We start from the raw sequence: 27,674 nt of genomic DNA on the forward strand, positions 1-27,674 counted from the left end.
TGGCATACGGGATCCTCGTTCCCCGACCAGGAATCGAACCCATGCCCCCGGCAGTGGAAGCGTGGAGTCTTAACCATTGCACAGCCAGGGAAATCCCTAATGCAGAAAATTTTAAATTTTTATGATGTCCAATTTCCTTGTGTTACTTGTGTTTCTGGTGTCATATGTAGGAAACTATTGCCTAACACAAGGTCATGATGTTTTACAGCTAAGCTTTTTTTTTCCTAAGGCTATTACTTTAGCTCTTCTATTTAGGTCATTGATCCATTTTGAGTTAATGTTTGTATATGATGTGAGGTAGAGAGACTACTCTTTTGCGTATGGAGGCATCTTGCTTTATTTATTATTTTCTGTAACCTGGTTTTTTTCATGATTTGGGCAAGAAAGTCTCATTTAATCCCAGTCTCATTACTGTGGCCCAATAAAACTAGCTTTGCCACCATGCCATTGTGTCCCCATAGTGAACCCCACAGAACATTATCTTTGAGCGTACACACACACACACACACACACACACACACACACACACACACACACACACACACACACACACACACCATGGGATTGGGCGTGCCCTCCTCACTGCTCCCTCCCCCGGCTACAAAGACTCCTGAAAGCTCTAACATAAGCAATTCTTTCCTTTGGCTGAGTCATCAGCCATTTCTAAGTCCTTTTGCTAAAACAGAAATATTTGTATTGCAGCTGAGTTTATCAGAACTTTTCCAGGGACGGTTAGCTAATTCCTCAATAGCCGGGGTCAGGACATGGGGAAAGGAGCCAATGCAAGGTAGACTGCTTTGGCCAGGCGTCAGGTAGAGCAGACCTGCTAGGGGCCACGCGTGCTGTTCTTCTGAGAAGGTGGCATCCATGTCGCACTGCAGTTAAAGGCCTAGAAAAGTCCTCTAGACGTGGCAAGTACCATGTCTTATTTGTCATCGTGTCCCCAGCGCCTAGCACCTGGGCTAGCACAAAGCAGGAGCGAGAAAGAGCAGAGTGGACATATCAGCAGGAAGGGAGTGGAAGACTGGGTGTGGAAGAGCTTAAAGAGTGAGGGACACTGAAAGGGGCTGGGGTGGGCTCCAGAGCAAAGGCTGCCTCCTCTTGCATGCTGGCTTGGCCGGCAATGGGACAGGTGATACACGCTCCACGCCACGTGACTGTCCCTGGAGAGAGGCCGCACGGTGGGCACCTGGATGAAGCCGATTCATTCTTTGCATTCACCTTTGGGAAATGCACTCAGCCCCTGTTCCCAGCTGCATCCTCTGCCCGGTGGCCTCAGCTGCATTATGGTGAGGCCCAATCTTTGTCCTGCAGGGAGCAGGACTGCAGTGTCCGCCTGCTCCGGTCTGGCCCCAGCCCAAGGCCGAGCACGGCCGCACTGGCTCACGCCAGAACCAGGCAAAGGGAGGACAGCAGCTGTCTGCCAGCCTGCTGGCACCGACGGGACCAAGGCAGCTTCTGCACTGCCTGCTGGCAGTCTGATGAGGGCCCTGGCCACTAACCCAGTTGGCAAACGATGGAAAGGAGAAGAAACATCTGCTCTTCACCACTTGGTCATAAAGGGGGGCTGTTGGTGGGTGTATTCAAGCCTGCAAGCTGCTGTAGTGGGTTGGATGGACCCGTGTCCATCCATGGGCCCAAAGATTGGTCCGGGTCCTGACCCCTGCTAACTGTGAATGTAACCTTATTTGGAAATAGGGTCTTTGCAGATGTAAAACAGTCAAGGATCCCTAGAGGAGATCATCCTGGATTTCGGGTGGGCCCTAATTCCAACAACTGGCAAAGAAGGGAGGGGGAGATTTAAGAGATCCAGGAAAGAAGGCCACATGAAGACAGAGATAGGCAGGGATTAGAGTAAGGCAGCCACAAGCCATGGAACACCTGAGGCCATCGGAAGCCAGAAGGAGCAAGGAAGGCTCCTCCCCTACAGGGCGTCCAAAGGGGCCATGTCCAACTGTGAAATGCATTCCTGTGACGAATGAGGCAGTTCAAGGCCCAGCCTGTGCCTGCTGGGTACCAATGTCCCCGGGTACCAAGCTGAGGGCCCCCAGGCCTCCAACAGGCAGTAGGCAGCGTTCCGGCGGCGGGATGGGGTGGATAGAAAGGAGGAGGATTTGGTTCAACACCCAAACTGAGGAGGCCAGGATGCTGAAACACACAATTCCAAGTTTAATGTTTTCTGGAAGAGCACCGGGGCAGCACAAAGCAGGAGGCGGGCGCCCTGCTCCCCAGCTCACCCACATACACAGTTTTTAAAGTCTGACCAGCAGAGGTCCTTCGGAGGGAAGGATGTGCAGACCCCAGACCCAATGGCCAGGCTCAGGGAGGGCAGAGGGGTGGGTCAAGATCAGGGCTTAGCAGGCAGGCAGGGGGAAGGAAGGCTCCTGTAGGGGCTTAGGGCCCAAGCAGGCACGGTGACCCTCGCCCTGGGCGTTGATGTAGAGAAGTGGGGAAGGGCTGCCGGGCCAAAGTCGGCCACGGGCTAGAGCACCAATCCGGGCAGCGCCCGGCTCCAGGCATTACCCCCAACCCCCCTCAGAGCGGAGGTTCTGACCCCGGGGGTTGGGACGTGCCCTCTCTCCCCTCTCAGACGCTGAGCCATGCAGGAGCTCCTGAGACAGGCAGGGGGGAGCTTTCCGGTCCCTTCCAGCTCTCCCCTGCTCTGGGGCCCAGGAAAGCCCCCTCCTGCGTTGGTCTTAGGATGCTGGCCAAAGAGGCCCCAGGGGAGGGTGCTGGGGCACTGAATGGTGAACTCTCTGGGAAGCAGGACTTTGAGATGGTGGGTGAGGAGGGTCTATTGAAGAAGTTGTGTGACCACGGCCCTGCTTCCTTCCATAGCTGACCCGTTGGAGAGGAGGGACAGAAAGCCAATGCCCGTGTGAGAGGCGTGGGGGCCCCATCCAGGACGCAAGGGTGGGGTGGGGCAGTGGGCACAGCCATACCAGGATGCACGGCTCTGCTGTGTTGTGCTGACCTTGGCTGCCGGTAGCCTGCGGGTTCCAGCAAGCAGGCTGCTCACCAACGCAGAGACCACGGCCGAGGGCTTGGCTGTCCCTCTGAGGAGCTGACCCTTGCCGCCCAGTTCGAACCCCCTCTTCGTTGTGGCTCAGAAAGACCAGCTGAGCCATCGGGCAAGGCCACAGGAATGTCCACGGGTGTGGACCTCAGTCCAGCTGTCCGCCAGCAAGGTTCCTACGTGGCCTAAAATCTTAAGCCAGACATGGTTTTCCGGTCCCCACGCCCCCCCACCCGCTTCCCCTGTCACCCTTGGCATCCACTTTAGATCTTCTCTTACAGGAAGTCTCCGGCAGCCTCGAGGGGAGACAGCCCTCCTGCCTGGAGCCAGCGAGGCTGGCAGAAAGGCAAAAATAATAATGCCTCCCTTTCTTTTCCATGGTTTACTTTGCTCCTTTCACAACCTTTAGAATTGGCTTAATTATTCCCAGCAATGGGAGCAAGGGTGGCTTACTCTGGGACACCCTGGCGCGTCGTGGCACGCGTGCAGGGGTCACTCAAGGGCGTGCACACAGAGGGGAGCTCTCACGGGCACCCGCCTGGTGATTTCACGTGCGGCCACGGCAAGGCCCGGGACCACACAGCCGATGTTGCTTCCCACTCCCACGAGGGGCGTCACGTCGAATGCCAGAGCTGGGGAGGCGTGGGCCGGGGAAACCCGGGTCGGGGAGGGGGTCTGGCGGAGCAGGGCGGGGCGCGGAGACAACGGGAGGTTAGCCTGTGGAGATGGAGCAGGAGGCCTGCGGGCAGTTAGGGCTCAGTGGCGGGCTTGACCAGGTAGCCACTGAAGGTGATGTAGGTGTCAAACTCATCGCTGAAGATGGCGTTCTCGCGCTCACCCTTGAAGAGGCGCACCCACACCTCGTCTTGGTCTTGCAGCTCCAGCATCAGGCTCTGGCTCTGCATGATGCTGCGGTCGCTCACCTGGGCGTACAGGATCACCGCCTCCTCCCCGTTCTTCATGATGTGCAGGTACGTCTCCTTCTGGTTCCAGGTGTGCACGTTGAGGCTGAAGAAGTAGATGCCGGGCACATAGCAGTAGAATTTTCCCGTGAACATGTTGAAGTGGCCGTAGAGGTTCACGAACTCCGTGTCGAAAATCACTGTCTGGTAGTAGTCGTTGCTGTGCAGGGGCTTCTTCCGGCCCACCGAAAAGGCAGCGTAGTGGTTCTTGCACCGGTCCCCGGGGGCCCCCATGGACCCTTTCTGCCCTTTGGGTCCCGCGTGGCCCCTGGCGCCCACGGAGCCTGTTTTGCCATATTTGCCTTGCACGCCCCGATCTCCTCGGTCGCCCTTCTCACCTAAATGGGACGGGAAAACACGTGGCGTCAGGAAACCGCAAGGATTATTCTATTTTCATCCGGAAGCAATCTTTTTTTTTTTTTTTTTTTTTAATCCTTCTTGAAAGGCCTGGCGAAGAAAAGGGAACATATGGGTTTATCCAAAAGCAACAGGAGCAGCAGCCGGGCCCACGGCTCCCTCCGAACAAATGACCTACAGATGCAAGAACCGCGCCTGAGGATCTGGGACCCGGGCCGCTTGGCTTCCCGGTTCAATTGTCCCAGGCTGTGCAAGGTGATGTCCTGCTCACAGGACCGTGAATCTGAGGCTTGCGGTGCAAAGGCAGGTGGGGTGAGACCCCGAGCTGCCCCGAGGCTCTTTCCCCTGTGGATCCCTCCCCAACCCCTCCTCTCGGAAAGGGGCCAGAGCCTCAGAAACGGAATCGCCTTCTCCCCCCCAGATGACCGCCTCTGCTCGGTGCTCCGCGGGGGCCCTTCTGCTCCCGCCGACTCCTCCCTAACTCCATCTTCTGCCCTGCCCTCCAATCAGGACAGAGCAGTGCCCCCTCCCCAGGGGACGGTCCCCCCTGCTGCTCTCTGTGCCTGACCTTTCAGGATGGTGATGTTGATCTGTGGCACTGGGAGGGCCTGGTACATGGGAGTACCAGGGTCACAGCAGCGAAAGCACCGGGATGCGGGGGGCTCCTCTTCCTGCCTGGAGCTGTACTTTTCATGCTTTTCTTCATCCCTGAGGGAGTAAAGACATCACCGTGAAAGCCAGGAGCTCTCAGAGCCAGGAACTCTTCTCTCTTCTGCCACCAGAGGGCCTAGGGTACCTGTCTCGCCTTCTCTCGCCTGGAGGTGTGAGGCTGTGTTAATTTTCCCTCCACAGAGACTGCGTTGGCTCTCGGCAAATTCTGAGGCTTTTAGTGAAGGTTCAGAAAGAGCCCCCTGCCCTCTGTTGACAGCAGTGACAGTCGTGGAAACAAAGATAACAAAAACGGCAATAATTTGAGGAGCTTGGCAAGACAGAGGCCACATGGGAGAAATCTAGCACATGACATGCCAGTGGAGTGACTGGACATCCCTTCATGTATCTAGGATTCTAGAAGATGCTATGTTAAGCTGACTTATTTGCAAATGAGAGGGCTCAACCAGATCTGCTCCTGGGGGGCGGGGGGCGGGGGCAGCGACAGCTCCATGCTGCTACCTCGAGGCATCACTGCACTGCACCGTGCTATCTGCTTGCAGCTCTTTGGCTGTGACACGACCATCTTGGAGGTGGCACAGTCCCTCTCGAAGGGTCAGCTCTTTGTCTCACTCTGCTCCCATATTCAGACCACAGACAATCCAGGAAATGGATCTACACACCCTAAACTCAGCCACCTACAAGCCCTAGACTCCCAGATGGACCCCCGCCCACCTCTCACCAGAAATCCCCATTAGAGATTCAACAAGCCCCACACATGAGATGTGTCCCAAACTGATGGCCCATCACTGCTGCTCATCCCTAGAATCTTCTCTTTCCAAACCCTGTTCACAGCACCAGCAGCATCACCAGTCGCCCAGAATGGAACCCTCAGCCTCATTGCAGATGCTTCTCTGGCAGCACCAATCCATTCTGAGGATCTTGGAGTCCTGAGGAGTCAGCCCACCCCACCATCAAAGTACCTGCAGGAGCTGGGCCCTCGGCTCTCCTCACCTCTAGGGACCACTGCTGTTCTGAATGCCCTCCTGGAATTCATCTCTCCCTTGCCAATTCATCCTCTGTTCTGCCACCCTCCAGCATTCTTTCTAGGACACCATGAAATTTAAACCTCTCCATGACTCCCCTATAGATGAAGTTCCAGAGAGACCCTTTCCCACCAGGCTCATCTTCCCTCCCATCCTCCACCCTCCGGCATCCAACCCTCTTACCCAAACAACCTACCAGCCCTTACACTGCCAGACACTGGAATGGCCACACTTCACATGTGCCATCCTGGCTGCATCCTGGCTGCTTTCCCCTCCTGTGCTCCTCAGGTGTCCTTCAAGACCCAGTCACTCCTCCTCCTAGCCTTCCCCAACCCCCTCCCCTGCCCCGCCACATCCACACTGTGGACACACTGAACTGGATCGTGTGTCTGTCCCCCCATAGCCTTGGAGTTCCTGGAGGCCAGTGACTGTGTCATTCACGTGTGTGTCCCCAGTGCCTAGAGGATGGCCAGACCAATAACGGCCCTCAATCAATGTTTGTTGAATGAAAAGAAGGAGGAAGAAGAGGAGAAGGAGAAGAAAAGACAAAGAAGAAGAATGATGTTACTTTGCCCCAAATCCTGTTCAATTCCATTGTACTCCAAGATAGCCCGAAGCCTCAGGTATCAAGTCAGCCCAAAGCTCAAAGTGATAAAGAAACTCAAAAGTCAGCCTCAGGTGTCTATGACCTCACGTTTGATGAATGACATTTTCATGAGTAATCCTAAGCATTTTATGTATCCCTACAAAAAAATCCCAAGTAGCCTGGAGTCTGCATATCATCGAAGGTCGTATATATGAAGACAGTGCCATCTGGAAGAAATTCATAACAAGGGAAGCCACCACTTCTTGTGGCAGTCTTCAGCCACCATCCCCCATCTTGCAATGTGATCAGACCTCAGGGTGGTGGAGATCAGCTCTCAGCCCAGCATCGTCCCTGTCTCCTACTTCCAGGTGGTACTTAGAACCCTAACAGATATTCTCAAAGGACAGGCAAGGATGCAAAGAAACTGAGAGCTGGGGGTTGTGGTTTTGGTGTGTACTTCTTTTAAGGATGTGGCTGCAGAACCTCACGCAGACCCACATTCCTCTGGGGTTGGAATGAGGCTGGGTTACTGTCCGCAGTTTCAGATAACAGGCCCGGGTCACCGACCGGAGAACTGGCGCCTCTGTCCCCCAGCACCGGCTCCCCAGCCTTGGCCTCTGCTCCTTCCCCTCTAGCTGCCAACTAGCCCCCTGGGGCACCTGAACCCCAGGCTCATCCCCGCCGCTGAGCCAGCGCTCCTGCATCCACACCGCACAGCCTCACCTCTCAGCGTGGTCCAGCGGTGGCTCCCTGGTCCCCTCCTGCTCTTGCTGTTCCTGCCGCCCACGGGGCACGTGGCCCAGCACCGGGCCACAGGCGAAGGCCAGCAGCAGGCAGCACGCCAGCGCGAGTCCCAGCCCACGGCGGCCCATCTTCCCGCTGAGCCCTGCTGGGGAGACACACGGGGAGGACACGGGTTGGAAGGGCCCTGCAGGGAAGCAGGCCTGCAGTGCTTGCCCGACCCACTAAGCGGACCCACTAAGTGCTTCAGATACCGCTCTTCCTGGGACGGCGATCACACACTCACTCACACAAGCTCAACGTACACACTCACAAAGCCCGGTGCACATTCATGTACAAATACACGTGCCCTCACACGCACATACACCCGTTCTCACACACTCAATACACACTCCTACACAAATACACACGGTACACATTCAGGACACTCGGTACACTTACACACACGCTCAGACCCACGCTCTCGTGTTTACACTTGCCCACTCAACACACTTGCGTGTCCTCTGGTGCACTCACGTGCACGTACTTATGCTCACATGCACACATGCATGCCCACACCGGGCATTCACACTCTCAGCACACTCACAGACTTATACGCACAGACTCGCACACCCTCACGCACGCGCCCTGCGGCCGGGCTGGCGTTGGAGCACTAGGCCACCTGCTGCCGCGGAGCATGGCTCTGCCTGGCCCCCCACGCCTCCCAGGAAGGAGACCCCTCAACCCTGAGCTCTGCAGATGATCGTGTCTCGGCCCTGTTAGGACAATGAGCAAAATCCCGAATGAATCTGGGGGGTCCCCTGTCCAGAGACTTTGCCCCAGCCTGCACTGTGGGGCCCGGTGGGCAGGCAGGTGCTGACACGTCGCTCTCTGGCCACCAGGGGGCGCAAGAGCGTATCCTCGAGCATCTGATGTTGGGCGGAGGGTGCCCAGGCGCAGAGCGCATTTATTGTCATCAAAGCCAGCCCCATGTCTCTCCAAAAAGCTCTGGGCTGGACCCTCTTTGTCCAGGATTGAGATAGTCCTTCCAGAAAGAGCTGTCCACTGGGGGTTCCCAGTGAGCCCACTAGGGGGCAGTGCTTGGGCTGAAAACAGACAAAACATCCCACCGCTTTCTCAGCGTCAGAGGTATCACCCTGGCTAACCCCAGCTGTGGGATTTACACGCGTGCCTCAGCCGTTTCTGGTGTGTGGAGTCAGAAGTCACACGTGCCTCGACTGTTTTCTGGTGCCTGGGAAACCTCCCCATCACGGAGGGGGCGACGGTGGTCAATCTCGGCCCATTTTGTTCACCGAATCATACAATTTAACACCAGAAGAGCTGACAAGGACACCTAATTGGACCCTCTGGCCCGCACAGTGAAAGAACTGAGGCCGGAGGAGTAAGAACGCCTCCACCCTGCCCCTGCAGCTGGGCTGGGGCCGGGAACCAGGCATCGTGGGGAGGGGCAAAGCATCAAAGCAAGGGAACAGCCTCAGAAGATCCTGTCTGATTTGTCCTTAATTCCTCTTTCACGTCTAAGGAAAACTAAAATACTGAGACGGATTTCTGTGTTTGTCGGTAATCGTCTACCCAGACGAATGCTCCTTTCACGCATCTCGGGCCACCACGGACCTCCTTCCACTCCATGGCTCAGAGGCCTCGCAGCTGGGGAGGGCACGACCCTCTCCGCGGGGCCGACTCTTTGGCTTTGTTCTTTATTCTGCGTGTTAGGAGGCTTGCTGTTTTAGCTCTGAAGGCAGAATGCTCTGGCCGCCCTCGCTGCTGGAGCCCCGCTACAAGTCAGGAGAACCTGGGGGAGGCCGAGGACCGGGAACCAGAGCCGAGGCTCTCCCGATGGACCCTCAGAGATGTGCTATGAGACTTTGAGCCAGGAAGCCTGGCCTCCCCAGGAATCCCCCCACCCCCTGAACCCACACTTCTGACCGCTCTTCAATTCTCTGCACAGCCCCCATCCCCTGCAGTGGATTAGCTGGGCCCCCCACCTCCACGTTCTCTACCTGCCAAGGGTCAGGACCCAGAGACCTTCCAAATGACAGAGAGACGGCTTGGACCAGCCCCCCTCCTCAAAATGTCCACCACCTCCCCTCCACTCGGCAAAGAAAATTTGTACATGTAAATGTAATTTATAAAATACATATTAAAAGAATCTTGGGCTTCCCTGGTGGCGCAGTGGCTGGGAGTCCGCCTGCCGATGCAGGGCGCCCGGGTTCGTGCCCCGGTCCGGGAGGATCCCGCGTGCCGCGGAGCAGCTGGGCCCGTGAGCCGTGGCCGCTGGGCCTGCACGTCCGGAGCCTGTGCTCCGCAACGGGAGAGGCCACAGCAGTGAGAGGCCCGTGTACCGCAAAAAAAAAAAAAAAAAAAAAAGAATCTCTCCCTCTCTCTCCTCGCCCCCTCTACCCATCTATCATTTCTCCAGGCTCCTTACCAGGGTGGGCACCACCCTCCCCAGTCTGCTCCCACACTTCGCCTGCATTGCCCAGCACCCCTCATCCCATGTTCAAGCTCCCTGCTTCACGTACTGCAACGTACATACACATCACCTGGGGAATCTTGTGAAAATGCAGATTCTGATTTGGCAGATCTGGGACAGACATTTTCCAAAAGCCCTCAGGTGCTGCCAAGGCACCACACCTTGAGCACCAGGTTCCAGCCACACCCCCAAACTCCTGGTACCTGCCCACCTGCCCACATCCTTCTCCCCTGGCCAGGAACACCCTTTGTCCTCGTCTCTTCTGCTAATAACCAGGCTAACAGGACTGACAGCTGCCCCAGGCCCGGTGCTGGATATCCCTGCATCATTCACTCATCCTTACAACCCCAAAGGTTAGGCTTCCTTCCGAGAACACTTCCTCGTTCATAGTTTTTACCCCATCACAGGTCTCGTATGGACCTGCGGTGAATCTTTTAAGGAGACGATATTCATTCATTATTATACTGAATTCACCAATGAAGAAACCGTGACGAGAAGTCAATTAGCCTAAGGCTGCCCACTTTTTAAGCCATGGGGGCTGGATTTGAATTCAACAGGCTGCCCTCAGATCACATCAAAATCCTACCCAAGGGAACCTCCCTGGTGGCGCAGTGGTTAAGAATCCGCCTGACAGTGCAGGGGACACGGGTTCAATCCCTGATCCGGGAAGATCCCACATGCCGCGGAGCAACTAAGGCCGTGCACCACAACTACTGAAGCCCACCCGCTCTAGGGCGTGTGCTCCGCAACAAAAGAAGCCACCGCAACAAAGAGTAGCCCCCCACTCTCCGCAAGTAGAGAAAGCCCGCACGCAGCAACGAAGACCCAACGCAGCCAAAAAGAAAGAAAAAAATCCTACCCAAGACCCAACTCAGGTGCTTCATATTCCTTCTGAAGGCCTCCCAGACCCTCAACTGGAACAAACTCTCCCTGCTCTTTTTTGCTTGCGTTTCTCATATTGTCTCATTCTGCAGAGAGTTTTTCTTGGCCTAGAAGATTCTGCACAGCAGACCTGTGACCTCCTCTGGGCTTGGGATACGGTCTTGTTCATCTTGGACCCACCAAGCATCCTGCAGCACCCTGAACTCAACAAATATTTGTTAGATGGAATTCTCCAAATTTGTTTATTGCCCTATTTCTGTATTTCCTCTGTTTCTCCTTGGTGCCTTGATAATTACTCTCTTATTCGTTTTCAATGCTAAGCTTGCATCACTTGAAAGGAAAAGAGGTTTTCCTTTCTTCAAACATTTTTTTTTTCCCGAATCCAAAGTAATATATATTCATTTGGGAAAAGCTGGAAAATAACAGCAAGAGAAAGTACAGAGCTATCTTGGCCTCTTTTGTCCCCAGGGCTCCTCAGCCTCGGCACCACTGACATTTGGGCTGGATCAGCGTTGGTCGTGGGAGGCTGTCCTGTGCATTGTAGGATGTTTAGCAGCATCTCTGGACTCCACCCACTAGATTCCATCAGCACAGCCCCACCCCCAGTTGTGACAATCAAAAACATCTCCAGACTTTGCCACGTATCCCCTGAGAGGCAGAAACCCTCCCAGTTTGAGATTCAGCCCTCTACCCTCAATGGAAGTACACTTTTGCACGTGGGTACATTTCTTTCTAAGTCTGGAAAAGGTATTTTCTGTACCTAGATAGAAGAGATGGCGACCAGGATGCAGCCGGTGCAGGGGTGATGAGATCAGTGGGGGTGGGGCCCGTGATGACCCAGCAAAGAGTCGGAGGTGCCAGGAGAACTGAGTGAGGGCAGCAGAGGCTGGTGTTTCTCCTCAAGGACCTCCTCTTTGGAGTCAAAGCAAACCCAGATTGAAAGCTTTCCCTCTTCAAAACCATCTTCAGAACGCTTTTACTAAGTCCCACAGCAAAGTCAACATCATGACATTATGATCATTTTACTCAGTTTTACTCAGTTGGGCAAAAACAGTATTGCCCAACATCTAACCGAACTTGGCTCCAGCCCTCTAGCGATTTCCAGTGAAACGAAGTGCCCTGCAAGGGGGGAGGTATGCCCCCAGAAAGGTGACGCAAAGCACATGCTGTGCTCAGTGAGGCAGGTCCGGGGAGCAGCCCCCAGGACTCCTTGGCCAGTGGTGTGTAACCCTTGTGAATCTGGACCCCAGTGGTCCAGTCTCCTGGCTGCCTTGCAGTCAAGACATCTGAGGTTAATTCCAACATGACTCAGAACTGGACTTGCCTACCCCAAACCCTGCGAAGACATTCATGTTCCAAATTCCACAGCAATTCCATGAACATCTTTATCTTCCACCCACTCCCTTCAGGACCTGCGGCTCCTCCACTCCCCTCTCCTCAACCCCCCCCCTTCCCTGCATCTTAACCTCCCCCAGCAAGGAAGAACCCCCCTCTACAGTAGGTGGGAGGGGAAAAGGAGGAATTGGTTCAATGACAGGGTCCGGAGGAAGGCAGGAAGTCTGAGAACACTTCCTGGTTAATGGTATTTATCCTCCCAGCCCTCGAATGGATCTGTGGTGAATCCTTTAAGGAGACGATATTCATACACAAGTTCAAGTTTCCTTATATCCGTTTAAAATCGGTCCTGTCATTTTGGGGGGGCCCGCCCACCTCCATGGTGTCATGCCTGTGTTCTGACAGTGAACTCCTAGCCCTCAAGCTACACGTTTGCCTTTTGTCTTGTTGCCAACCCCGCCCAGTGCCCTTTGACAAAAGCATTTTATAAACCTGATTTTCCCTCTTCCTTAATCCTCATCGGGTAACCAGCTGTTCTGAGAGGCGAGAAGCCTAGGATCTCCCTGGATTAGAAGGAGTTTAGAAGACAAGTCGAAATGCCCTTGTAGCTCAGGAATTCCCTCTCAGCAGAAAATTGAACACAGGCATGGTTTACTGGACGCCCGTGATTTGCACAGCATCGGGTAAGAGCTTGGGAGACAGTGATTCCACCGCTGATGAAATATACTCCCTGACCTCAAGATTACCATCCATGGGGACTTACTTCCCTGGTAGTCCAGTGGTTAAGGATCCACTTTCCAATGCAGGGGACACTGGTTCGATCCCTGGTCGGGGAACTAAGATCCCACGTCCCACAGGACAGCTAAGCCCATGGGACAGCTAAGCCCACAGGACAGCTTAGCCCGCACACGGCGACTAGAGAGAAGCCCACGTGCCGCAATGAAGATCCCGAGTGCCAAAAGCAAGATCCGACACAGACAAATAGACAAAAATAAATAAGTATTAAAAAAAAAAAAAAGATTACTGTTCAGTGAAGGAGACAGATATGTACACAATCACAGCTCAAGGCAGAGCAGCAGATGTTGACTCAAAATGCGACAGTCTAGGCCTGTGCTGTCCACTGCAGTGGCCGCTAGCCACCTGTGGCTATTTCATTAAAGAACATTCTAGGGACTTCCCTGGTGGTCCAGTGGTTAAGACTCCGCACGTCCACTGCAGGGGGCATGGATTAGATTCCTGGTCGGGGAACTGAGATCCCGCATGCTGCACAGCATGGCCAAAAAAATAAATTAATTCAATTAAAATAAATTAAATTAAAGACCATTCTAAATTCCATTCCTCAGTCACGATAGCCACATTCCAGGGGCTCAATGGCTACAGGGAGGTGGGAGCTACCTTATTGGACTGCACAGAACATTTCAATCACTGCAGAAAGCTCTGTTGGGCAGCTCTCTTCTATTAAGATGAAGTTGGGGGGTGGGGGAGCAGGAACTATGAACAAACAGCGGGCCAGAAATCTGGGAGTCATTTAGACGCCTTCCTCTCACATATCTGCCACATCGAGTCAGTCGTCAAGCCTCTTTAATACCTCCTGAAGGTCTCTGCTCCTCCGAACCATTTGATGCTTTCCAGGAGATCTGGCTGTGTCCCAGACCCCAATTCACCCAAAACAAATATCTTAGTCTGGCTTGTCTAGGGCCTGGACACCACCCCCAAATTTTACATCTTCTCCCGGGGAAGCTTGGCATAAGATAGGACTGTCTCCCACACCTAAGGTCTTCTAGGTCAAGAAGGCGACGTGGACCAGCATCCAATCGGTCCCTGTTTCAACACAGCATCAACCATCCCTCAGCCACCAGCAATCCTTCCGCTCATCTGCTCCTGCCACCCTCCCCTCCCCCGTATCTTCTCTACCAGAAAGGAAGCCCTGGGGCTGCCCCTCTCTGCTTCGACATCTGGCGGAAATTCTCCTGTTGAGACACTCAGAGCTCTCCAGTTGCTGCAGGAGGTTCCCTGGACTCAGATCCTGAGGTGCGCAGAAAAGAGAAAGCCCCATGTTGGGGCTTTCCTCTGGCCCTGATGACCATCAGGTTGTCTAACACATGGCGTCTGCCTTCCTTCCCCAGAAGCCATTCATCACACTCCTCTTCCACTTACCAGACTCCTCTGGTGATGGGCCAGGAGGGAGGCAGAGTGGCTCCCACTTGATAAATGACATCTGTTCGCCAATCCCAGGAAGCCATTTCATATCTAATTTTCCCTTCTGTAATGGGGCAGCCCCAGCCGGTCTCGGACCCTCTCCCGCTTCCTCCCAACCTTGCAGAGGAAGCAGCAGTGGGGGCTGTGCATCCTTTATTAGAGGAGCTCTGGTCAACTGGAGGTGAGCTGTGCCTTTCCCAAAAGATGAGGGCATCCTGGCGCCCAGCTCACTTGCTGAATCTGCCTCTTTCCCTTCTTCCAAGAAGCTGTTCTCTGGCTTAGAGGAAGAGGGTTTATTTTTTTTTAAGGTTTGGGGGTTTATTTGGTTACCTCCAAAGCCCAAGGCCAGCGATAGAGATGGGGTCTTCCAGGGCTACTAGCTAATTAATAAACGAGGGCTTCCTTTGTGCTGACTTGGGATAAAACAGTGAAGGAAGGAGGGGCCGGGCATCCTCCCCGTTCTGAAACATCTCCATCCTCTCCTGAGGCAACTCGCTGCACCTAGACCAGGAGAGGCTTACCTGGAGCTGAGAGAAGACGCTGCGTAAGTTTCTGCCCAGGCCCTGCAAACGAGGAGACCACATGGGCTGCAGGCGGCGGGCCTTCGGGGGCACCTGGCCAGCCCAGCCTCCCCAGTGCAAACAAAGATTTCCTTGACTAGAGCCCTGTCCTTAGATCACCTCCCAGCTGTGAGGCCTCGGGCGGCAGGGTTGGCCCCCGCTTTGAGAACCGTGTGACAGAGAAGAGCTACTGACAGCTCGTGCCTTGCCGTGAGCCCGCGCTGCAGGTGGCCTGGCCCACGTCCCACTACCTCGCAGCGGTGACACCCTCGGGGGCCGACCGTTCCCAAGACGGAGGGAGGAAAAAAGCTGGGAATTCCACGGTCTGTGCCCCGGCCGCACCATCCCTTTTACAAGCACCACACCGTTTTTCGTTTTCTAGGGCCTGGAAATCACTGCCGCGTTTTACAGCCATCTGCGGGGAAAGCTTGGCAAAAGGTAGAACTTTGTCCCACATCTAACGGCTTCTAAGTCAAGAGTACAATTTAGCTCAGCACCCAGTCAGTCCTGCCTGCTGCAGCCCAGACTGCTCTGGCTGAGATCGCCGACGCCCAGCTCCTGTGCGCGCTGCAGGGCGCCTGCCGGGATGACAGCCCACCTCCCCGCCCCCAATCCGGCCCCCGCTGTCTCCCTGTGTTTACTCTCCATAACCTCCCCCTCAGCGACAGGTGTTTTCCAGACCGTGTCCTCAGCCCTCAGCCCCTCTCACTCCAAACACTTTCCGCCCGTCGCTTCCTGTGTGAGAGCTTCAGTGGACAGCTCCTTGATCCTTGTCCCCAGCAGGCATCCCTGGCCACCAAGCTCTTGGCCTGCGCTCTCCAGAACATTGGCCTCTGGCCTCTGGGGCCAGTTAAATTCTTTACAACTAAACATAGTGAAAAATTCCATTCTCGGCCACTCGAGCACATTTTAAATGGCTACCCTCTTAGACGGCACAGCTGGGAGGACACTTCCATCATCGCAAAGACCTACTGCACAGCGCTGGTCCGGACCCAGATGTCCGGCTGCCTTCAGATCACGTCCTCTTCGCTCTGTCGTAAGGTGCTCAAGCCCCCAGTTAGTTCGCTGTCTTCTTCCCCAGCCCCCGCCATCCCTGCTCCTCCTCCTGCGCTTACAGCTGTTCACACAGGGCACCCCTCTCCCCCGGCCGGCATCTCGGAGCTCTACAGACTTTGGCGGTAACCAGGCCTCCAGGCAGTCTCTCCTCGCCCTCCCTTCCTTCAGGCGCTGTCACTGCTTCTTTCTCAGCCCTGCGCTGGTCTCCCCGTCTCTCCTCTACCTTCCGAACTGCTGGCCAGAGGCAGCTTTCCAACCTGCAGATCTGAATGCCCCCCTTGGCTCAAAAGGCTTCCATGAAAATAAAGGAAACATTTAAGCCCTGCGCTTCACCATCTGCCTCCCGCCTCATCTCCGGCCCCCTTGTCCCCACCCCTGCATGTGTATCCTTCACTCCAGCCAACTGGAGCCACCAGAAGTCCCAAGTCACACCACGGTCTCATCCTCTGTCTCTTTCTCCTGCCACCTTTCTCGTCGCTGTGTCCTTCAGAGCCCGGCCTGATGCCACCTCCTCCAAGAAGTTTCCTCCCCCAGTATCTAGCACAGAACGGCTTCCTTGTCTGGTCCCCCCACAGACCTGGCTGCTAACAGCAATTATCTCTGGGTGATAAAAATACGGATGTTTGCCATTTTCTTATTTCAGGGTCTCTGGGGTTTTCCCCTATAACATCACATATTTTTTCACATTAAGTACACGTTATTTTCCGCTTAGACAAATGATAAGTAAGCCCCACCCTGGGGACTAAGAGAGCATTTTGTTTATTTGGGGGAATTTGAGTCTCTGCCTAGAAAAGGAGAACGGGGGAGGGGCTTGAGGATGGTGTGGCAAGTTTGTGACTCAGGCAGGACTGTGGGGGATACAAACTGCCCTGGTGCTGAAGTCCCACGTTCTTTTTTTTTTTTATGTATTTGTTTTTGGCTGCATTGGGTCTTCGTCACTGCACACAGGCTTTCTCTCATTTCGGTGAGCGGGGGCTACTCTTCATTGTGGTGCACGGGCTTCTCATGGCGGTGGCTTCTCTTGTTGCGGAGCACGGGCTCTAGGCACACAGGCTTCAGTAGTTGTGGCATGCGGGCTCAGTAGTTGTGGCGCACGGGCTTAGCTGCTCCACAGCATGTGGGATCTTCCCGGACCAGGGCTCGAACCCGTGTCCCGGTGTTAGCAGGTAGATTTTTAACCACTGCGCCACCAGGGAAGCCCAGAAGTCCCAGGTTCTTTCGCAAGTGTTTGTTGAGTGTCTACTGCGCACTGGGAAGAGGGCTGGATTCTAGGGACACGGTGGAACAAGAGGAAGATAAGGCCCTCCCCTGGGGCAGCCGAAACCTGGAGTTACCGTGGGTACTGATTACACCGGGAAAGGCACCCAAGTGGGGCTAGAATCAGGCCAGCCAGAGAGAACATGTTTTCTATAAGCAGGAGATTTGTTCTGCCTTTGACACACTAGTCGCTGGTGTACTTGCCTCTGAAGGAAGCTGCCTGCAGCCACAAAACAGGAGAAAATGGAGCCAAATCTTTGAGGCCATCATCAGGACTTCTGCTCAACAGCCAGGTGAGTTAACGGGCCCAGGAGCAGCCCCGTCATTTAGCAGAGATTCCCTCTAACAAAGCTCTGGTTAAGCACCTGCTGCCTGCCGGGCTCTGGGCACGTGCTTTACGGAGGCTACTGAACTTGTCCCCTACAGTCACCTCGATTTCTCAGAGGAACAAACGGGCTCAGAGGGAGAGAGTCACTCACCCCAGGCCCTGCCGTGGCAGGGGCTGCAGCTCAGGTGAGACCCAGGTGTGCCTGACAGCAGAGCTCCTGCCACTTCGCCTGGAGGGGGTCTCCAGGAAGATGCCGGCTAGGTAGGGCAGGCTGGTCCTGACAAACCACCATCCTGAGGGCACTCCCGCCTGCCGGGCGGTGTCCACCTCCTTAGCTCACTCATCTACAGTGGGAACCCCGGCGGCAGCCCTGGGCCCTGAGGAGCTTAGCCCCCAGCTGAGACCTCTCATTCGTCCCTTCAGCAGATTGCTGAGGGCCTGCTCCACGCCTGGCACCATGCAGGGCACCAGGGATCTGTGATAACCGTCCTCACCAAAGCAATGTGCTAAAACGCCCTGGTGCCAGCATCTTAACATCCACCACTGGAGCTCAGTTCCTTTGGCTTTAGGCACAGAATCACCAGGAACCTCCCTCACACCTCAGAATGGAAGGGGCATGGGGGCTGTGGGCCACTGAATGTGCATTTTGAAGGCACTGCTTTTGCAGGGTAGAGAGAAAACAGTGCATGGTGAGCTCTGCAGGGGAGGGGAGCCCACATCTCACAGGGACGGTAAACGGTCCCACCCTGACTCCCATGCCCTCTGATGAGCTCAGAAGCGAAGGGGACTGAGGCCGAGTGCAGCTGACAGGAGGCAACGACGTAAAGAACTGACATTATCTACAGGGGGTGCAGCGAGTGTGCCCTGTGTCTGCCCACCCCTGGGGGCTGCCAGGGGTCAGGTGTGGGAGGGGCCCCACCGGAGAGGTCCCTGCAGAGAGGGGGCCAGGAGCAGAGTACGGGATGAGAACGGAACAGAAGCGGGGAGGGCAGGCGTCAGACTCCAGCCCAGTGCCCCAGCTGCCCGGGCCTGGCTCTGGCTGCTCTGCAGGGCCCATTCTCAGGGTCTCCTCCCTGTAGGTCAGGCCAGTTTATAGAACCACGGGTCTTGCTCTCATAGCTATACCTTAAGGGCTGGGGGGTAGATGTCCCGAGTGCTGGAACTCCTGAGTGCCACAGCCACCCCAAACTCCACCCAGACCCACCCATCTCTCACCAGAACTCACTTTAGACTCTTCACAAGCAGAAAGAGCCCAAGTGTTTCCAAGCGCACCCCAGTCCCCCACCCTGACCACCAGCCTCAGAACCCGCAGGGCCGAGATGCAGGGCCCAGCCCAGCCTACATCTGGCCTGCATCCGCCCGCAGCTCCACCAGGGCTGGTAGCCTTCTCAGGCGAGGTCCTTCTCCTTCGCTGGTCCCCAGGGCAGAGAGCCGCTGGTAACCCAATGTCCCCACTTGGGGACGGGGTGCAACGGAGGCGAAAGGTTTGGGGCCTCCCCCCAAGTGTGGATTCACCAAGCACCTGGCGTCCTCATGCTGCCCACCTGCCCCACTGCCCGCCCCGCCTTCCTGCCTCTTTTCTCCCGCGCTCCCTTCCCATCCTGCCTCCTGCCCCAAGTCTCCTGCTCTGCTCTATCTCATTTCAAGGAAACTTCCTACACTGGGGTCCTGTCCAGGGAGCTGCCTTGTCTCACTTGACTTTACGAGAAGGCAGATTTCAGCAGGTAAAAATAGGAAGAAAATAATAAACCTCTGCCCACACGGTAGTGACACCACCAAGCTGAAGTGCCCCAGGAGACCATCGCCCCCACTTAAGATCTCTGGACTCTCAGGGCACGGAGACGAGGCTGCTTCCGAAACACTCACATCTCTCTCCAGGGGACAGGCAGGCAGTTACCTTAAGTAGTCAGCAGAGTGTGGGGACCATAACAGAAAGGAAACTTTTTATTCTTCCCTTCCTTTGCAAGCTATCACCACCACCTCTCCCCTAGGGCCCTGGAGCCTCAGCCACCCGAGCCCCAGCAACAGGGACTCATGCAAAGGTCCGGCCCCTGAAGATAAAAATGAAGTGGCGAGCTCATGTCTGGTGAGGACACCCAGCAACATGACTGTATCTACAAAATTCTTTTCATCTTTGTTTTGATGGGTGAAGTTCAATGCCAGAATATTTGGTTTATGAGTCACGCTAATTACAGCTGGGGGGGGGGGCGGGGGGGGGTAGAGCGGGAGGCACCAGGAAAAATAACAGAAAGAAGCATGTTCCAAAAGGATTATGCTGTGCTGGTTGCCCTAAATAGGGAGGTTACGTCCCAGGAATGAGGAGGGAGTTGCCTGCACCCTCCCTGGGGCCATGTCGGCCTTCTTGGCTCCCACCTGTGAGCGTGTCCCTCACGGGATGGGTGCCCCTGACCCAGACAGGCAGCGGTGTCCTCTGGCAGAAAGAGGGCCCATCCAAGGCCTCTGGCACCTACATTTGTCTGTCGCCCTGACCTGCTGCTCACCAGCAGCATGTGCCTTGGCATCCTAAGAGACTCAAGATGGGAGAAGGAAGACAGAGAGAGCCAGAGGAGAGGGCTAGAGTCCCTGGGAAGCAGACCCTGGCTGTCCTTCTGGCCCCAGGGAACTTTCTCTGTGGGAAGCTGGGAAGTAGAAATTTGGAAACTTGAGAAGCTTGGGTTCCAGATTCGGCTTGGAAAGTTGTGCATCCTTGAGCAAGTCACATGCCTTCTCTGGGCACAGAGATGCAGCCCTCAGGTCCTCCTCTACTGCCTCTGGGCAAGTCATAGCCTCTCTGAGCTTTTCAGGGGTGAGAGTGCCATTGATAGAATTGTTGAGAATCAGCATTTGCTCATTGCTTGCTGTGTGGGAAACACACACACACACACACACACACACACACACACACACACACACACATCCATGGCTGCCATTATTTATATTGCCACTGTTGTTGTTGGGTCATCTCTAAGCCCCACCTCAGCTCTCAGGTCAAGAGGGAGAGTGGAGAAGGGGGACCAGAAAGGGCAGCTCAACCCTCTGCACCCCCCACCTCCCCTTCACCTGTATTTTTCCTGTCTCTCTAGTTGGCAAGGACAGTGAACAGGCCTCCTGGAGAATGCACTTCCCATAGCAGGCCTCTCCCTGCAGTACGCACAGGCAAGCGCCTCTATTTGTGAACTTGCACGTGGGGCTGTCCGCCTGCTTCCCTGAACTATAAAAAGCAAAGGCCTAGCGTCTCTGAGGACCTCACATCCTCCCCCAGGGACCCAGGATGTAGCTAAGTGGTTGAGAAAACTCAGTTTCTCAGGACACTCCCCATTTTCAAAGCTTGGAAAGAGGAAGCTCCAAGTGTGCCAAACTGCCTCCATTCTTAGAAACCAAGTGAGATAGAGGAGACAGGAGCAAGTCACAGAGAGAAGCAGCTTCCTCCCTTCCTCTCAAGTGGATCAGGAGGGCCCGTGAGCACCTAAAGCACGTTGGGAGTCCCACGGAAGACACAGCAGCTGTCCAGGAATTGGCACGGTGGGGCCCAGGCTAACACGACATGGGTGCCCAGGACAGGCGGGGATCACACCTGTGCCGTGGAAATGCTTGGTACCTGGTAGTGCACAGAGAGGCATGCACAGTCCAGAGGCTCAAGGGAAGCTCAGTGACTCGGGCCCAGACCAGGGCCACATTCAGTGGTGTGGGCAGACCAGAGGGTCCCCCAAGAGGGACATTATTTTTTCCTGTCCAAGCTGGATCCCCTCCAGGAACACCAAAGCCATTAGATGCAAGGGCCAAAGCCAGCATTTCCTGTCCTCTGTAGGGTCCAAGTTGCCCACAGGCAGGGCTGGCTCTCAGACAGTCCAGGCGCTATTGGGGTGGGGTCTCCCCACCACGTGCAGAGCTGACTTGGGTATCACTCCTTTCCCTTTCACACCCAGGGAAGAGTGAAGCAAGAGAAACACGCCACAAAAATCGGGGGAGGTAACAATCATTCCTGACAGCATCTGTCTGCCACAGAAACCCCCTGCTCCCTGGTCAACAGAGGGAAACCACGGCCACGGCTCTCCACGGCACCTCGGCTCCGAAGGGAGTATCAGGAACCGGCACCGGGCCCTTCTCCGCCAACTCCTGGTCTTTCTACCCCTTCGCCGCCACTGCCCTCTGGCCCCTCCCACCCCGCTCCTCGCCCCATGTAGATGTCTGCTCCGCGACCAGGCTGAGCCAGGAAAAGGAGCACTGGATCCCCCTCCTTCCCCCCACCCCCGCCACGGCCACGTCCCGTCTGCCAGGCCACCTACCTCCAGCCACCAGCGTCCGGGAGCGAGCAGGGCGCCCGCGTCCTCCCCGCGGCCTCTCTTAGAGCATCTCCCAGCGGCGGAGCCCCCTCCCAGCCAGGTCGGGGGAAGACCAGACTTGTCGAAGGAGAGAGCAGGCAGGGAGGAAAAAGTCCTCCGGGAAGAGGGCGCAGAAAGTTGTCGGGGTGCAGGACAGCCGGCCGCTCCCCGGCACCTGGATCTCCTCGGCTACAAGGTCTCTTTGGCCAGAAGCGGAAACGCGGTTTCTCGAAAGTAGAGGAAGAACCGAAGAAAGCGGGACAGACGCGTAAAGAGCAAACCCGGGCCAGATGTGAGTGGCCGCGGAGCCTCGAACGCTCCCAGCGCATTTTATCCAAACAGCAGCCGCCGAGGATTAACTGTGTGTGTGCCCGGGGGGGGAGGGGAGTCCAGCGCAGCCCTCCTCCTGGCTACCCTGGGAGCTGGCGGGGGCCGGGGACTGGGGACTGGGGGCGGGGCTCTGAGAGTCCGGAAGTCCCTCCAGGTGCGGGAGTGGCCGGGGGTCCAGGACAAGGAAGGCTGGGAACTCCGAGCTGCTGGGTGGCAGGGGGATGGGCTCCAAGGAGCTCCTGGCGCGCTTGCAGCCAAGCCCCTGGAATCCGTCCCCAGAAGGTGGCAGACCTGAGACATATCCACCTGGGGTCCGGGGACCATGGACAGGTCTGGGGGAATCTGTGAACCCCCGAAACAGAACGCAAACTTGCATGTGTGCCCGTGTGTGTACACACATGTGCGTTGTTGGACGCTGATGGTCTAATGCTTTGATCAGATTCTTGGAGGAGTCTGTGATCCAAAGGTTAAGAACCCTGGCTGGGGGTGCAGACTTTCCAGGGGACGTGTGAGCCAGGGCAGGGTGGGCGGGGCCAGCAGGAAAGTCAGCATTTCTCAGTCTCCATCAGGCCTTTCATTTCTTGATATGAAAAACAGACATTTTCTCCACCTTATACAACTTCCTTGGCCCCCTCCTCGCATCCTGATAAGCTGCCCTAGGCTTCTCGAGAGCTGCCCCTGGTCAGGCTGGTCTCCATCCCCAAAGTCCGAGTCCAGATAGTTCTAGAATGTTATCAAATCAAGAGAAGAAGAAGGATCTGGCCTGAAGAACACAATTCTGCTGTAGTGATAACGGTTTTCTTTCTTTTTCGTTTCTTCCCCTCTCCCACGGTCTCTCCAATCTGTTTGGATGTCCTCCCTGCACTTTTTGTTTTGTCATCACTCCTCCCAGGGCCTCTCCCTCTGGCTACACCTGGACAGGGGATGTAGAAGCAGGGATGCCAGATTGGGATGCTCGGGGCAAAGCAGACTCAGTCTCACTCTTCCTTGCCTTGGAATTTCTTCTCCACCTCTCCTCCCCACGTGTCTGCCTGGAAGGCTAAGAAATCGAAACAGGAGGAGGAGGGGTGTGCATTTCTGACATCTCCCTGGCACACCTTCCCGCCAGGGCAAGCTGAGAATGATGGAGATGAAAGAAGACGGAGGGCTCCAGGCACGGAAAAGACCCTGGCCACCAACCTGCTCCTGTGGGAACAGAAGGACAAGTGGTCCTGATGCTCCATGACCCTGGAGAACTTCAGGGATACCGTGGCAAGGTTAAGTACACGCATCTCCCCTGGAGATGTGGTTTCATTTCAGCTGGCATGAAAAGACTCAGAACTGCTCGTGATCTTTGGCGTGAGTCTGAGACTTAGCAAACCCTACATCCCTGGTTGCTTTTCCACACAGGAAAACCCGGAGATAAGCTCATCTTCATTCCCACGCATAACCCAAGGACATGTCCTGGTAAACAAGACCCGGGCCCAGCACACCCACTGACCTTCCTCTAGTTGCTCTGTCCTCAAATAACCTCCGCAGCAGGGTGACAGCAACACAAGAGAAGAGGCAAGTAGGCTACATCTTCATGCAGCCTCTGTGGGACCTTCGTCCGGGATGTTAGAGGATTTGGGTCTTTCTCAGAACTCCTAGGAACTGGGAACCCCCTGAGTGCAATGGGAAAACTCCCTGTTCTACCCAGGAGACTCAGACCTGGGAAAGTCCTGGACCAATACCAGAATTCAATGCACACAAAGTTGGTCATGCAGCTTGGAAGAGAAGGAGATGCGAAGTTGGGAGATTTGTCCGCCTCTCGCCCCCCATGCAAGACGGCTTTGGTGTTGACAAACTAAAAGAGAGTTACCTTTAAGATCCTTCCAAGACGTGAACTCAGAGGCCCAATATAGAGCAGAGCTCTAGAAATACAGCCAGACAATGACCATCTCTTCCTGCAGCAGCTGGCTTGTTCTAACAGGAGTCTTTGAGTCCTCAGCCAGGGGATGCTGCCCTACCTTGGCGAGCCTTAGTCCCCTTGCCTGTGAAGCAGAGCCAGGTCCAGGGTGCCTTACTGGAACCCGTGAGGACAGATGTGCCTAGAATAGGCCGCAACTATCACTAGAGCATCTTACCCAGTAGGTTTTGGGCAGGGCCCCTTCATCAGACACTTACATAGTCCTAAGTGGGACAAATAAAGGGCATGCATAGTCTCCCAACAGGTCAAGCCACGTTGTTCTGTGAAATTTGTTTTGTGCCACATTTAGGGGAACACTAAGTTTTCAGAGTTTTTTTGTACTGGGGGATTTGGGGTAAAGCATGAGAATGTTCATTATAACTATGAGTGTTACAGGTATAATCTTCTTCCCTCTCTCCTCTTGGGTTGAGTCCCCACATCTCCCAAGAATTACGAAGAGATTACTCATTTCTTTGAGGCAGGAACTGGGGGTTGGGGGGTGTTGATATTAAATGTGGCAACAAGAGCCTGGGGTTTCCCAAGATATTCATGAGAAAGAGAAGTCTCAGAGGTGAGGGAAGTTCCAGCGAATGGGAACTGAAGTCTGAGTATATGGTGGGTAATGCCACCAGGGCCCACAACTCAAGCCAACAGGCAACTGGGCAAAGATTCGCAAGGCTAGGCTCCCAAAGAAAGCAAAGTCAGCTCTCAATAAGAGAAAGATTATGTCACGCAAATGGAGCTGGCAAGGGCCCTGATGCCCTTTGTCAGGTACTTCCTTACTGCTTTAAAGTGGTAAGTAGGAAAGATTTGGCAATGCTTGATTCTCTCCAACGTGGCCAAAGCCCCCCGCCCCCCAGCGGAATGTTCTCAGTTCAGCAAATATCTTCCCGTCAGACAGTCTGGGCCAGCTCTAGGACGAGTCATGGTGAAAAACCAAAATTAACGAATTAGAACCCAAAGCCAGCAGCAGTGACTGGGGGAGATTTCATCAGCCCTGTGATGGGTCAGAGGCCAAGGCCAAACAGAGTGATGAGCCCTCCCACCCCAAAGAGGTCTCTTAAGCTCCCAGAAGAGCCGTAGGCCACACCCATCCTGGAATTCCCTAGGAGCCCACACCTCCTGCACAAGGATGTCGGAGCCAAACTCCTAACGTCTTCCTGAACGTTCATTCCCAAGTGGCTCCACCTTCTCAGACAAGGGCCGCTCATGGGATGTAAAACCCAGCGGCTCACGGTGCTGGGAGGGGCGCACATTCCCTGGAATCCCCGCCCAGATGCAGCACATTCTGTGCACTCCCTGGTTTGGCAGTTCCTTCTCTCTCCCTGGGCATGCCACTGTACTCACCCTGCTTGTTTTCTCATCCTCGGAAAAAACTACGTGACCTCGGTTAACTTTGGCAAGGCGCTCGGTTCCAGATAAGCACAGCCTGTCATTAGCAGCGCTGTGATTTTTCTCCCTGAGGCCCTAACATTCTGCCTCTCCCAGCTATTTTGGGTCAGGCTGCCCAGCCATCCCACTCTCAAGGGCAGAGACTGGCATTGCAAACTTTTGAAATCCCTTCCAAAGGGTAGCAAGAGGCAGGCTCGGATGGTGGCATCCCACTGCCAAGGGATGGGGGTGGGAGAGCCTCCGTGGAGAGTTGGGAAAGGAGCTGAGATGGAAACTTGGCAGCCACACCCAGCCTCCCTGGCTGCTGGCCCACCCTCATTGCTCCTGGATGGCGCCGCTGGTGTTCTGGAAGGGTTGGGGGGCAGGTGGGAATCAGACTGGAAGCTGCAAGGATGGAACAAGTTAATCTGCTGTGGTCCTCACACCTGGAGAAGACACTCTCACTATAAGGAGGACTGCCCTCTGGACTCCATGCCAAGATGGGAGGTTGGGGATAGGAAAATACACTCACCATCTTACTTTTGCCCTTTATATGCTTTCCAACTCTAATCCAGCCATTAAATGCCCCATGCCTCGGTTTCTCCATCTCTCAACATTTACTCCCCTATTTTGGGAATTCCTTGCCAGCACTTTCAGTTACACAGAGATAGTCCTAGACAGACCGGTTAGGTAATACTACTTTACTTGATGTACAAAATAGGAGGGCCCCCTGGTGGACTGCACAATTCTAGGCATTTCACTCTGAAATGAATGAGTGAATGAGTAAGTAGACACATGAATGAACAATTAAAGTGAAGAACTTTTAGTTTTTTATGCAGAGCCACAGAAACAAAAGGAGGAAAGAATTTCCAGGAGAAGGTCACGGTGAAGTCTCCTAGGACGTAAGGAAGACAAGGACAATGAAAATGAGAAGGTAAACCTGGTTGTACATCATTGTAGACTGGCTGGGCGGAAGGCAATTCCATGCCACAGCCTCCCAGGAAGGCAGTGTCTATTCACCAGCGGATGCGAGGCCCCTTTGATCTGATCATTTTTCTTCTAGGAATTTATCCTACAGATATAATTGTGCTCAAATAAGTAAGTCCTGGGATATGCCCGGAGGCATCACTGTAATGTAGAAAGATCATAGATAGCCTAAAAGGACATCATTAGGGGCCTGGTAAAAGAAATTACAGGACATCCACACGGTGCAATACCACGCGGCTCTCTAGAGAAAGAAGCAGCTCTCTATATAATGATGTGGAACAAGCATTAATGTGAAGTGAAAAATTACAAACCTTACTGAAAGACATTAAAGAAGACCTCGGTAAATGGAAAGGCAAACCATGCTCGTGGGTAGAAGACTCATCACCATAAAAATCTCACTTCTCTCCCAATTAATCTACAGATTCAAAGCAATCCCATTCAATATCCTAAAAGGCTGGGGTGAGTGGGATGTAGTGTGAGGGAGTGGGGAATTGTCCTGCAACATATGAAGGCTTAGTATAAAGAGGTAATGATGAGGACAGTGATATTGGAGCTACTATGAGAAATTACACCAGTACAACAGAAAGCCCCCAGACAGACCCATGTGTATATGGAAACTTGATCTACGACAAAACTGGCATTGCATACATATCAATGGGGGAAGATGGGTTATTTCCTAAAAAGAGCACAGAGATATTGGGGCATCTCCAGAAGAAGAAATAGAAACGACCACAAAATATAAGAAAGAAACACAAACTCTCAGTAACCAGGCAATGAAAAGACATTTAATGCCATCAGTGGGCAAAATTAATACACCTGATAATATCTCTGGAGCGACCTGATCTTTCATCCACTGCATAGAGTATTATTTCATTGTTGTAAAAGTTATAATAGGTATATATGTTGTTTAGGGATACATACCTATTTGCTAATTATAAAATAAAGCAGGAGAATGATTATTAACACAACATTCAAGATTGTGGTTACCTCTTGGGGTGGGAGGGAATCGGGAAAAGGGAGGAGTACCAAAAGAGCTTTCAGGATAACAGGGCTAAGGTTTTATTTCTTAAGCTGGGAGGCATATATAGTTTTAGATATCTTAATAAATAAAAGATTTGAAGAATTTACAATAATAACAGTATATATGGTATATGGAACAAATGAATTCAAGAAGGTTCCCCCCCCAAAAAAAAAATGCAGAACCATGTTCAGCACATTTCCTTTTTTTTTTTTTTTTGGTAATTTAATATATGTTTATGATTAGTTTGTGTGTCATAAAATATCTCTAGGA

At 54.2% G+C, this 27,674-nt stretch overlaps 1 protein-coding gene and 1 long non-coding RNA gene across 6 annotated transcripts; one reads left to right on the forward strand and one right to left on the reverse strand.

Annotated features, from left to right (window-relative positions):
- Positions 1-2,146: 2,146 nt before the first annotated feature.
- C1QTNF1 (C1q and TNF related 1) lies at positions 2,147-22,284 on the reverse strand. Of its 5 annotated transcripts, none has more exons than XM_067021903.1 (5): positions 15,778-16,466; positions 14,767-14,808; positions 7,339-7,504; positions 4,904-5,043; positions 2,147-4,316 (listed from the first exon to the last, which is right to left on the reverse strand). In XM_067021903.1, exons 3-5 carry the CDS (start codon positions 7,485-7,487, stop codon positions 3,766-3,768), a joined length of 840 nt encoding a protein of 279 aa, XP_066878004.1. In that variant the 5' UTR covers positions 7,488-7,504; positions 14,767-14,808; positions 15,778-16,466; the 3' UTR covers positions 2,147-3,765. The 5 variants fall into 5 exon arrangements, with proteins under 5 accessions (XP_066878004.1, XP_066878003.1, XP_058904493.1 ...); XM_067021902.1 differs by having other exon boundaries at positions 7,339-7,501; positions 16,235-16,413; XM_059048510.2 differs by lacking the exons at positions 14,767-14,808; positions 15,778-16,466 and adding an exon at positions 21,733-22,284.
- On the forward strand, positions 16,796-24,406 carry LOC136793259 (uncharacterized). Its single transcript, XR_010838298.1, has 4 exons — positions 16,796-17,411; positions 19,438-19,532; positions 21,373-22,060; positions 22,991-24,406. It is a non-coding gene; the product is annotated as an uncharacterized lncRNA (long non-coding RNA).
- Positions 24,407-27,674: the final 3,268 nt, after the last annotated feature.

The sequence above is a fragment of the Kogia breviceps genome, chromosome 19 (assembly GCF_026419965.1).
Source record: "Kogia breviceps isolate mKogBre1 chromosome 19, mKogBre1 haplotype 1, whole genome shotgun sequence".
NCBI lineage: Eukaryota > Metazoa > Chordata > Mammalia > Artiodactyla > Physeteridae > Kogia > Kogia breviceps.